The sequence below is a fragment of the Ambystoma mexicanum genome, chromosome 8 (genome assembly GCF_040938575.1).
Source record: "Ambystoma mexicanum isolate Mex_15411 chromosome 8, UKY_AmexF1_1, whole genome shotgun sequence".
Lineage (NCBI taxonomy): Eukaryota > Metazoa > Chordata > Amphibia > Caudata > Ambystomatidae > Ambystoma > Ambystoma mexicanum.
The window spans coordinates 130,389,299-130,402,505 of NC_090929.1; the positions used below are offsets into that span (position 1 = coordinate 130,389,299).

General features: G+C 44.3%; 1 protein-coding gene across 3 annotated transcripts in view; it reads right to left on the reverse strand.

Moving 5' to 3' along the window:
• Positions 1 to 13,207, reverse strand: part of LOC138471699 (protein crumbs homolog 2-like) — a 401,417-nt gene that overhangs the window by 57,170 nt on the left and 331,040 nt on the right. For all 3 annotated transcript variants that reach the window (XM_069609463.1, XM_069609462.1, XM_069609461.1), the window contains exons 7-8: positions 5,911 to 6,858; positions 550 to 1,112 (exon numbers count right to left, since the gene is read on the reverse strand). In XM_069609463.1, the coding sequence (XP_069465564.1) occupies positions 550 to 1,112; positions 5,911 to 6,858 (1,511 nt within the window). The remainder of the gene's footprint in view (positions 1 to 549; positions 1,113 to 5,910; positions 6,859 to 13,207) is intronic.

Below are 13,207 nucleotides of genomic sequence, written 5' to 3' on the forward strand. Positions count from 1 at the left end.
CCCATTCCCAGGCACTGGAAAATTCATGACTCCGGCGGCAGCAGCACGGCTACCTCCAGAGGCATAATGAGGCCCACTATCTTTTTTTAATTCACTATAATACGCCAATAGCAAGACAAGGGCAGGCATCACAAGACCACTACAGAGGTGACGACGCAGTAAATATATATTTAAAAAAAACACCACATGAACAAACACACGTCCTTAAAGCATGCACAATACATGTTGTACCCACAAATCATCAAGTTAGAGAGCTTAGAGGTAATTTGTCACCTACATATGTTCCTTGTAGCAAGGTGATGTGGTTTTAAAGTTCTAATCCTAGCTTTCCCATTTAGCCTTGTGTGATCCTGGACGAATCACATTGAACCCCAGTACCTTATGTCGCTCACTTGCAAAATGGCATTGAAATAGTCAACCAACTGTTAACAATCTACTCTGTTTGGATTTATTTTACAATCCTACTCTCCGAACTTTAAATATGTGCAGGAATACAAATAATTATAGGTGTTGCCACAGCAGCTGGAAATGCATATTCGATTTACTTACCCTGCATGTGTCATCAGAAACGCAGTCCTCGGTCACATTCCTCATTTTCCCAGCATAAAGTTCGTAGGGCGGGACGTAGCCGTCAATCTTCAGAGGGAAGAATTCCATTGGGTGGTTGTTAAGCCTCAGGTCTTGAAGGCAACCCTTGTAATACCCGCCCCAATGGCCAAGGCGCTCTTCGTCAGGATGCCCCCCAACGTACACACGGGACCCAGCGACCAGGGCCACTGGAGCCAGCTGCCCTAAATGCAGGTGTTTCCCTTGGTGGGTCACACCGACCCGCCCGTCTCTGAAGTGGAGAGTCAGGCTGTGTCTCGTGCCATCCGCTAGAACTTCCGGGAAGGTCACGTGGGTCGTAGACAAGGCTGATATGCGGATCCTGCCATTTTCAAGGTAGACGCTAAGGCAGGCTGTTGTGTTATTGCCAACTTGCAGCAGAAGTCCGCTGGGTTTCAGGGTCCGCATGAAAACATCGATATTGAAATGTGTTCCAAAGTCCTTCTTAATTGAGAAGGATGCAAGACTTGGCGCCCCCTCCAGGTTAAATGTTGCTGCTGTATATTCTGCAGAGAAAAAAAGAAAAATGGTTTAAATTAAGAGTTAAACTTCACAGAACGCTACCCTTTTGACCAAATAAAGTTTCCTTGGACTGGTACAATGTGTACTATATCTCAGGTTCGATATCCTTCCAGTGTTGTCTTATACTGGGACTTGGGCGGGAATACCCCATGACACGAGAGCTTGTAGGCTTTGTGGTGACGCAATTGAGGCAGCTCGTCATGTCCTGACCCAGTGTTCTAGACTCCAACCCATGTATGATAGGGGATATGCACCATATTGTAATACACGGTCTGACCAATTTTGGAGTCGTTTGTACGGGGCAGGCACGCTTGCCCTTACTGCGGGGGCGTATTATATTTGAGAAAAGGTGAAAAAGATTAAGTGATTAGGTCTTTTTGTCATTGTGTTTATTTATGATGGTTATAATGCTTTTCATTTTTAAAAAAAAATGTGTGTAATTGTATACTATTGTGTGTATGTAATTGATCTTATGTTTTTATGGTCTTAATGTAGTGCGAAAGGTTAATCAACCATATGCACTTAAAAATAAAAAATTATAAAAAAATAAAAAAGAATGCCACCTTTGCGGGAGATCGTGCATTATTCTTGTGTTTCTGCACTATGTGAAAATGGAAGACTGTGTTTTGCACAGGGTTTATCGCACAGCAATGCAACAATGGGAACACAGATTGGACCTGAGTTCCAAAACCGTTATTAATGGGAAAATCCCATTGAAACACTTTGTACATTGGGAGCCATTCTATTTGGGTCTCTTGGGGTGATTTGGTGAGGATAGAACCTCATTTATATGTTATGAAACACTGCTCCCATCAGTCCACAGATGGGAGAAAACCATAGGTGCTTAGTAAGTTTGGTGCAAGGTTGTTGTGGCTCGGTCAAGAGAGATCCCCCGGATGGAACATAAAACCTAAAAGCCCAACTGTATTGCAACAGCAGCTGTACATGCATCAGAGGGCTTGATCTGATACGATATGATAAGCCTTTTATAACGTGCCTGTACACAAGTGTTTCTAGGTGCGACAAGACAAGGGAGGGGAGACAGAGGGAGGACAAGACAAACCATCTTACTAGGCCTTGTGTCATTCAGATTGTGCAAGTGTGAGAGCGAGAAGTGCAAGGGGAAAGGGAGGGGGGAAGTGCAAGAGAGAGGGGAGTGGAAAACAGGGCAGCAATGCTCTGAGTAAGTGCAGCCAGGGCAGCACGGCTCTGGATAGTACAAGGAGAACAAGGGACTGCAGGCTTACATTTTCAACCCCTAAGTGCGTGGTGGGCCCGGAGGCAGAGCAAGGGTGACGTATCAAGAAAGAGCCTGGTACCCAGTGAGACTCTGAGAGTAGCCAAGCAACCAGTTGGTACAGCAGACAGATAGGTCAGGTAGGCCAGAGAAGAAAAGGAACGTTTTGTGCTGCTTCTGGAACTTCAGGTGGTCCAGCTCAAGTTTGAGAGGGAGGTCATTTGGCACACAAACAGCAGTAGGTGATTTACCTATAATTCACACAACCACCCCTTAGGCAATGGGGACTGCAACTTGCCCCCAAAATATGTAGTGCCTACCAATTGGCTGTATTTGTCTAATGTTCTTTTCATTAGTTAGTCAATTTTATCCTCTATGGCCATCACTTCAATAAACAAACAAATCATTTAATTAATTCAATCATTTTTTAGCTGTCCTTTACAATATCTAAACAAATCATGGGAACATGTTATAAATAAATCTTCCCTTTTTTAGCTGATCCTTCCAAAGAACAGCTGTGAAGAACGTCTGCTGGCTTTCCTTTGTTATCTGAGCATCCCAAAGAACAACTGTGAAGAACCTCCACTGGCTTTCCTTTATCGGAGCATCCCAAAGTACAGCCGTGGTAAAACTCTAATGCATTTCTTTTGTTAGCTTTAATGCCTTTGTTTTGTTAGCTGAGCATTCTAAAGGACAGCTGTGAAGAACCTCTACTGGCTCTCCTTTGTTAGCTGACTATTCCAATGAACAGCTGTGAAGAACATCTACCGACTTCCCTTTGTTTTCTGAGATTTACAAAGAACAGTCATGAAGAATCTCTACTGGTTTCCCTTTGTTGGCTGAGCATTCAAAAGAACAGCTGTGGAGAACCTCCTCTGGATTCACCTTGTTAGATGAGCATTCCAAACAACAGCAGTGAAGAACCTCCCCTAGTTTCCCCTTGATAGCTGAGCATTCTAAAGAGCAGCTGTGAAGAACATCCACTGGTTTCCCTTTGTTGGCTGAGCATTCAAAAGAACAGCAGTGGAGAACCTCTACTGGCTTTTCTTTGTCAGATGAGCATTCCAAAGAACAGCTGTGAAGAACCTCCACTGGCTTCACCTTGTTAGAATATCATTCCAAACAACAGCCGTGAAGAACCTCCCCTGGTTTCCCCTTGCTGGCTGAGCATTCCAAAGAACAGCTGTGAAGAACCTCCACTGGCTTCACCTTGTTAGAAGATCATTCCAAACAACAGCCGTGAAGAACCTCCCCTGGTTTCCCCTTGATAGCTGAGCATTCTAAAGAACAGCTGTGAAGAACATCTACTGGTTTCCCTTTGTTGGCTGAGCATTCAAAAGAACAGCAGTGGAGAACCTCTACTGGCTTTCCTTTGTCAGATGAGCATTCCAAAGAACAGCTGTGAAGAACCTCCACTGGCTTCATCTTGTTAGAAGATCATTCCAAACAACAGCCGTGAAGAACCTCCCCTGGTTTCCCCTTGCTGGCTGAGCATTCCAAAGAACAGCTGTGAAGAACCTCCACTGGCTTCACCTTGTTAGAAGATCATTCCAAACAACAGCCGTGAAGAACCTCCCCTGGTTTCCCCTTGCTGGCTGAGCATTCCAAAGAACAGCTGTGAAGAACCTCCACTGGCTTCACCTTGTTAGAAGATCATTCCAAACAACAGCCGTGAAGAACCTCCCCTGGTTTCCCCTTGCTGGCTGAGCATTCCAAAGAACAGCTGTGAAGAACCTCCACTGGCTTCACCTTGTTAGAAGATCATTCCAAACAACAGCCGTGAAGAACCTCCCCTGGTTTCCCCTTGCTGGCTGAGCATTCCAAAGAACAGCTGTGAAGAACCTCCACTGGCTTGACCTTGTTTGATGAGCATTCCAAACAACAGCCGTGAAGAACCTCCCCTGGTTTCCCCTTGCTTGCTGAGCATGCCAAAGAACAGCTGTGAAGAACCTCCACTGGCTTGACCTTGTTAGATGAGCATTCCAAAGAACAGCTGTGAAGAACCTCTCCTGGCTTCCCTTTGTTAGCTGAGCATTCAGAAGAACAGCTGCGAAGAACCTCTACTCAAATAGCACTCACTGAGTAACTTAAAATGTATATTAAATCAATGTTTTGCTGTTGTTTTTACTGCAGATGAACACAATGGATACTAGAGTATTCAACCTGCTCTTTTACTTTAAAAGAAATCATGTTAAAAAACAAACATGTGTTGGGTTCTGGTAACTGACAAGGTGATAAAGCCACCTCTGGCTTCTGTTCACTTGAAGAAACTGCTCGACCTTCAGTCTCATGGTTTCTGCTGGCCTCGCACCCACTCCATAACATGAAAGAATGCCTGACACGCACAGCAGCCCTGCAAATAAAGGTACCCTTACTGTGTGGACTCATGGTATTGATAATTATCAAGGAACTGTGCAAGATGAGTTGCACCATAAGGCCATACTCGAGAAGACCTGAAATATCCACCCAGTGCACCTTTGTAAAAGGTAATCAATAGGTAATTCAATACACCATTATTACCATCAGGAAAACAATGATGAAACCTTGATGCAGGGGTGTTGCTAAATCTGGAAAAATCTGGGGCTATGTTAATGTCGGGACTGTTGGGATTTGGGGCTAGCTATAGCCTTTTGGTTGAAGCCACTGAGCTCATATCCAGGGCTGCAACCAAAAGACCCTGGTCTGTAGACCCCCAACCCCATAGCAACGCCTCTGCCTTGATCCAATGTTGGTTAGTTATTTTTGCAATTTATTTGGCTCCAGACAAATACAGTTTCCCTGCAAAATGTGTTTCACCCCCACAGTCGCTTTCTCAAGGCAAAAACGATTTTGTGGACACCATATTCTCACGAGAATAGCCCACTTTTGTAGTATGACTCGGGGCTGGCGGGTCGCATGATTACAATCCAAGAAGCGCATTCATTTAACCATTGTATGTTTTTGGAAGTTAGTGGAATAAAATACTATAGAAATAGTAATTTTTATATTTCAATTTGTTTTGCAGACAGCCTGTAAACGCTGAAGTTGGTCATTCATCTTTAGCTATTGGCCGAATCAAACTTGCACCCGCCCCAATCACTCTTGGATGTACAAGTAAGAGTGCCCTCAGGTCACAGCACCACAATGCTGTGAACATATTTTTGACATATATATGTTGAATTGGACCAGAGGATATTGTCCTACATGGAGAGGGTAGTGGGCCAGGCAGGTGAGGAATCGGTAGCTGGAAGCGGGTGGGGAAGAAACGCGAGTAGTGTCCGTTAATAGAGTGGGCAAGAGGGTGGGACTGTGAGAAGTGGCCAGTGGTGGGGTAAAGAGGAGAGTGGGTCAGAGGAAGATGGAGGGGCAGTTACAAGAGCTAGAGGATGCTAGGAGAATAGAGGGTATAGATTCAATGAAATGGGATGATGTATAGGACACTCACGTGAGGGCGGAGTCCTTCCGGCCCACCCCTTTCTACCCACTGCATAGGCAACAAAACCGCTATGTCTAACTGATCCTGAACTGATCATAAAAACAGGAAAATTATCTCATGAAACACTTACCCTGCAAGCACATTGGTCCTTCATAAGGCCTCACGCAGTCACATCCGTAGCTCGTCCACAGATCGATGCAACGCCCCTCATGAGAGCACGGGTTGGGCTTGCACCACTCCGTCTTGTTGCAGCCAATGCTCATCTGATGCGATGTACCACGAGTGAGATTATGTGGCAGTATAGTTCTGGAGTTGATGCGCACATCCTCCATGCAGCCAGTGAAATTCTGCTGGCTCATGGTGTTGTTCAAAAAGGGACCTTCTTGGAGACCACCAATGTAAACTCTATTAAAGGATTCTGGGCTTGACCAGTCACCGTTGAGTGGGTGGTCTTTCGTGCAGGTGCCGTTACCACAACCTTCATGCCCAAGAGTCACCCTGAAAAAGTCCTCCCAAGTAACCTCTGCTTGGTGCCATTGGCCATCATCCACTCTGTGCGCGACCATCAGCAAATGTGTTTCGGTGCCATTCCTCCTGATCATGGCGTGCATCAGGCCCTTGTAAATTTCAAGATAAAAGAATTCCACCTCGTCTCCCTGGTAAAGCAGCAGTAGATCAGGTAAAGTTGTCCTGAACCTTAAGGAAATGCTGAACGCCCCGTTTACCACCTGCCTCTTGGTCCTATTTCCTGAAGGCAGGTCATAAATCAAATATCCATTGGCGGTAAAGGAAAACGTTGTAGGAGTCGAGCAAAGCTCATCATAGAAGCCAGCCGGACATTGGCAGAGGTGGCTGTGGGTCCCTTCCTCATAAATTGGGGAGCAGGTGGCATTGTTTGTGCAGAAGTGTTGTTGGCACCCAATTAGTCTCACAGAGCAGTTTTTCCCTCCCCATAGGACCCCTTCCGCATCGGCAGGAGGGCAGGAACAAACATAGTCGTCAACTCCATCGGTACACAATCCTCCATTTTCACATGGCTTGCTTTCGCAGTCATCTATGTCTATGGCACACTCCCAACCTGGATTAAAAGACAAGCAAATGCATGTGTTATGAAGACCCACAAGCAGATAGGGACAGCATTGCCATCAAACATTTACACCAGTGACAGGTCATTACAGAGTCGATACACCCCAACCATCTAATCTTCAGAACTACAAGGAGAGGTCTTGAGGGCATATTTATTGGGTATTTATAATGCACCTATACAGCAAAAAGGTTTTTCAAGGTGCATCAAGACAAGGGAGGCGGTGTTGCAAAGGAGAAAAAAAACATAATAACGTTACTACTAGGTCTTGAGACATTCGGATCGTGCAAGTGCCGTATCAAGAATGATGGGGGCAGTGGCTTAAGGAGAAAGCATTTATACTGTTTGTTTCACATGAGGGATTTTTCCTTAAGAGGAAAAAAAAACGTTTTTATGTTAGAGTCCCAATTAGCAACCCAGTTGTGAAAAAGAGCGAAGGAGGAGCGAGGGACTGTAAAGGCCTACCTCGTCCGTTACTTTGCAAAGGCTTTGATGGACTCGGGCAAAAAAAAAGATGTTAATGCCTCTGTCCTGCTTAATGGTAAGTTAAGATGCGGACTTACTGTAAGCATTTCATGTGACATGAAAAACTCTAACAGCAAACTTTCCAGGTAACAGGTAGTACTCGGGTGATACAATCCTTCAATTCTTTATGTGTGTGTGAATATACTAAGCACGTGATACAAATAGTGCAGTATTTAAACATACTTGCCAACATGACCCATTATAATTGGTAGGTGCTTATCCAGTCCTGGTCATTTCCTTTGCATTCTGGGATTTGTAGTTCCACTTTTCCAATTATAAAACTCAGACTACAAGTCCCAGAATGCAAAGAAAAAAACAGAACTGGAAAGCACCTACAGATTGGAACGGGTCATGTTGGCAAGTATGTTTAAAATGTAGACATGAGCCTGCCTTCACCAAACAGAGGATATAGTACACCGTGTACAGCACGCGTGCCCGTCTCCACTAAGCACATGACACAAACAAGGCAGTGTTTACAACCTGTATGTCTGGCTTGCATGATCCAGTTAGTGAAGTAGTGACAGTTGCATGGGTGTAATTATAGGGGGCACAGGGGGTTTTGTCACCCCCAACTTCGGTGACATGACTTTTTGTCTCCCCCAACATTTGGAGGGAGGGCAGGGGAGCTGCAATCATGAAGTTATGTAATTGGACAGCTTAAGCTTGGCTGGGGTGCCCAGCAAATCTTACGCTGTCTCATTACATAATGCTGAGATGCCTAGCAGCCGCGCTGCAACACATTCAGTGCCGGGATGCCCTACATGGCTCAGTCCCTCACGCTGGCTGACCTGACTGTTATGGAGAATTCTCATTCTATGGCTAATTTCCCTTACCTAGTGAGTCCCTCAGCAGCTTTGCTGGATTTCTGGAGTTTATTTTTGTCCACTTGGTAAGAGTGTGAGCTGTTCCCCCACTCTTAACTGTGTTTTGCCATGTGTATTTCATCTGTTTTTGTGGCTGTGGACTCTGGAGTACACCACTTCAGTAGCCCCACTCTTTTGTGTGTTACACAGCACCTTCAGTGCAGTGACACAGGGTTGTCTTTTAAACTTCCCACCATCTCCATTTCTGGGGCTGACTACTGTCCCCCAGAAAAGGGTAAAGTTGCCATTAACTTTACATAGTCATTTAACCACAGATCCAGTACACCCCATCTTACATGGACTATTGGAAAGGGTTTATTCTTATCCCTTTTTTATCTGTACCTCTTGGAGCATTGTTTCGCTCCCTTAACATTAAGACTGGGCTGGTGGCAGTGGTATCTTGTGGGATGTATCAACCCACTAATCCAAGCCCTGCAACATCACTGTGCATTTCTGGCAGCAGAAACCTCAGAAATGGCCACTGGAAAGCATGCTGCTCGCTAGAAATCACCAGAAAGTGCGCAGTAAAAAGCTGAAAAATAGGCCGCCATCCACTTTTGCCTATGTCAGTGGTAACACAGGAGACCACTGCCAAAACCCATCATTTGGCTGCCCACAGAGCAAAATCATTGCAAAAGAAACAAAGCTGTTTTCAAAAATCCGTTTTTATTTGTTGTCAAATTTGCAAAATCATGGCTCACAAACCACCCAAAAAGATCCAACCTCCTTGCTGGGCGGTCAACATCATTCTCCTTCAAGAATCTACATAAATATAAGGTCCACAGAAGTATGTGTTATATGAACAAAGTCCACTTTTGAGGATTGCTTGCTGGAAGAAATCTGGCAAAAATGGGTGTAGAACCGTTACTCACCTCTATCAGAAGCCGGCAATTTAAAACCATTTTGTGTAAAGTTGTACATTGAACCCAAACTATGCCAAAGAAAGACTTGCTATCAGAAGCCTAAGAGGTGGATACAGTTCAAAAGTATATTCTGAAAAGGCTTGAAGTATTTGAGAAACATGTGAGTTATATTATAAGATAAGACAGTTTTTAGACATTGGGTTTCAGAGTTAAAAGTTTCACACACTGTGCTTCAAACAAATTCCACACCTCTCCCTGAACAAAGGAAACTTCCCCCTGCCCTTGGCTAAGAGATTGACAGGCTGGTGTCAAAAGGAACTGGGAGTGGCACCCTGGCCTGTTGCTCTGAGTGAAAACAATGGAGCCCTTGAGCTGAATAGAAATGCTAATTCGGGTGTGACTGACAACAAACTGCTCTGCCAGGAAGAAGGACATGTGACTTCTGAGTCAGTCCAGCTCGGGAGGCGGACCAGACTGAGGATGTGGATTTAACATTGGGTTAAAATATATGTTTTAGAAAAATGCTTATAACAAATTGCACTGAACTGACAAAAATGTGAAACTTTGAGATTGTTAAAATGAAAAATGTGTTCACAGTTTAAGACTAAGCTGGAATCCGTGCGATGTTCTGAGACTAAACCCTGGAATTTATTCATATTGTAGCTACTGTGTTTATGCTAGGAACGTGAAAAATTACAGAAATGTGCTCAGATGGGATATGCATGCGGGTATAAAAATTGGTGCAGAATTAATATTGAGAAACCCACCAAAAGCGCAAAAAAGTTGTCATTTCTGAACCAAAGCTCTTAGGAAGATGAGAGCTAAACAGAAGTGTACCTTAGGCAATCTGTCATGTATGTTTTTTTTATGAAAAATAAGATATACTGTACAGAGACAAACGGGAGGGGTTTTCCCCTGAGCCATAAACATGACACATGATGACACAGGATGACACGCTGCTCCTTTCTCCAATCAGGTGACAGGGAATCCTCTGTCCTATCAGATCCTTAGAGGGTTGGGCATAGAGAATCAGCCTCCCCACCCACTTTGGAAATACATAAATAGGGACTGCTGAGGACAGACACACACACACTTTTCCACTGATCAACCGATTTCTTGGCGAAGCACCCTGCAGGAAGATCCAGACATAGATCCAGAAACCAGACTCCAGAACTAAGCTCTAGAACCAAACTCTAGAACCTTGAAGCAGAGAGGCCTAACCCACAAGCTGAACCTTTTTCAGAGGCCTCAGAATCTTTTGCAACCTGATTCTAAGCCCTAAACCTCCAAGGGGCACCCCAAAATCCAACAGCCTGGCCAAGCTGTTTTGCTATTCTAGCTAAGAACCCTGTGCTAGAACCCAGATCCAGACCCAGAGAGCAGAGCTGTATCCAGAACCCGTCAGATCCAGTCCAAGAGGCCACGCAGACCGCAATGCCATGCTGAGACCAGAGTGCCTGAGACCTGTCCGGTGGCGAGAGAATCCCAGCCAAACCCTTGACCAGATCTTTGACGGGGCCCACGCCATTCCAAAGCAATAGGAGTGAGTATCTAGTCTAGAACTGTCCATAAGCAGTCTCTTAGTTTAAAGTAATCCTATTCCATCATTCCAACCTATTCATAACTGCATTATTGAATATCTGTTGTCTATCCTAAATTCTTCTCTCCTCCACATATTCCTTGATAATTGTAGCATCAATCATATATGCGCTGATATTTTTCTGAAGAGGGACAAGTGTTTTGATGGACAGAGATCAGATCGGAGGCGCTGCTGTTCTGGTGGCTGCCCGTTGAGTGTCTTGCTTCTTCATAGCTCCTTAGTATAAGCCTATCCTTGTTGGTAAATCTTTAAAGCGTATCTTTCATTTTGAAATCTTGACTTTGTTTCTGAAAATTCTACCTTTACATAAACCTATGTAACTTTCGAACCGCACGTCCTAGAACCTAAATGTAACTGTCATTTTGAAGCTGAGATCCTAAGCTTTCCAGCGAACTAAAAACGACATTCATTATAGTTTTTCCGCAATCGCGTTTCCCGCACGCAGAAAAATTGCGGCGAATTGCAATTTAGCTCAATTTCATCACTCGTCAAAATAGCTGTTTCTTGTTTTCAACCGCTGAAATTCGTTTTCAATCTGATAATCATTCATGAATAATTGCTAGTGTTGACCTGAACCAATCCAAAGTAACTCTCACTAATTCTGAATCTCCTTTAGTTAATTAAAATCATTTTAGCATATTTTCCCATTCATTGCAATCACATACAAAAGCATTTTGGCCTGTTTTAAAATCATACCTATTATCTCTAAGCTTGCTGGGGGAACTGGGATTGAACTGCGTTGGTGATGAATATTCCTGAAACCTGTATGCCCTCATTTCCACCTCTTCGTGGAAAGATTTATCATTTTGTCTTTTGTGGAAATCATATCAAGTTTATTTCTGTGTTGCAATTTTCCCGTTTTGCATTTGCTTGAACCGATACAAAGTATTCTCTGCTACCTTATCCTTCATATTCCTACTCCTAACTGATTAAAGAGATTGTTGATACTGTAATATTACCCATTGCTGCTCATTGTTCAAATTTATAAGTGTGCTATTCAGATACTATTCTATTCATAAAAGTGTGATATATATATATTGTTCAATGATTGAAATTAACCTTTTAATTTGCAAAACAAACCTACTTCTTGGCTCATTGAGGTCGGGGAGATCCAAAGAGAGGGGCATTATATAAGGGTTCATCATCCAGATTTAAAGAACTTTTGACATAAAAATATATAAATAAGGATTTCCATTTGGCATCCCATACTAGGCATTGACTTGGTTGGAGTGCTGGATTGAAGTAACTTACAATCTACCCTAATTTTCCTACCGCGATTATATTGCGTAACGTGGTATTGTTTTAGGCTATTTTAGTAGCCTCGAACTTTAAACCCGCTAACCCAAATACTTTTTATTTCAGCTCTAGTTGGGTTTAATCTTCATTTCTTTTTGTTAACATCCTTCTTGGGTCTTTCTGTGCGCGGCAAACCAGGTTTGCCTCCTTTGTTCGCTGACCTTTGGCTGGCTTCTGACCAGAAGCCCTCCTTTGGCGTCTGGGTGTCTAGGTGGGCTGAATGTGAGGGAGGGGTGTAGTCACCCCCTGCACAGAGTCTCCTTGGAGACCCAAGTCGCACTTTGTGTTGATTGACTAAGGTGGTAGTCCAGGCTGGACAACCCCCCTGCTGAGTGATTGACAGCCAGGCTGTGTGAATGGGGGATTTTGGCATAAAAGGCAGGACTCTTGGGCTAGAAGTCAGAGTTGCCACTGAAACTGAAAGGAACCGAAGAGAAGCGGCGAAGATGATGGCTGCTGTAACCCAGAGTCCCGGTGAGGCCCTGCTACAGTCCTGAGCTACAGAGGCGTAAACAGGGTATGGCGTGAGCAGGCATTTCCCACCGAAAATCTATAAATGCACACTCAGAAGCGCTGTGAGGTCATTTACAGATGTTAATGTCCCACGATGGGCCCAACTACATTAGCTTCAGGCCCCACTTGTTAGACAATCCTGGCTACGCCTCTGCTGAGCTACCTACCCTTCAACGACAAGGGAAGATCCAGTCCAGAGTCTTCTTCCCTTGAGCCTGGTGGTATCAACCAGCACGTCTTTTCTTCAGTCAGAGAATCCTCTCCTGGGTTGAAATCACTGCTATGCTGTAGTGGTCCGGATAGCCATCAGAAGAGCACTCTCCTGATTTAAAGGAGCGCACCTTTTATTCATTGTTGTCTTTTTCGCTACTGCTGGCCTCATCGCTGGGTAGTACAGATCGCTTCAGATGTCCTTCTCTTGTCCCCATGAGTGAAGCTGCAGGAACCATGATTCTGCAGGAACTACCAGGAACAACTGCCGTGGCACCAGCTTTTCACCAACGGAATAAGGTACTGTGCACATTTGGTCGGTCTCTCCGCCTCACCAGCCGGAATCAGGGTGAACCCTTTTCCTCCACGAAGATTTGTTCTTTCTTCCCTCTCTCTTATAACTTTTCCTTCCATTTGACAATCTTTACGAACTCTTGGCATCTCGAACCTCGAACTGTTCAACATGTGATCCT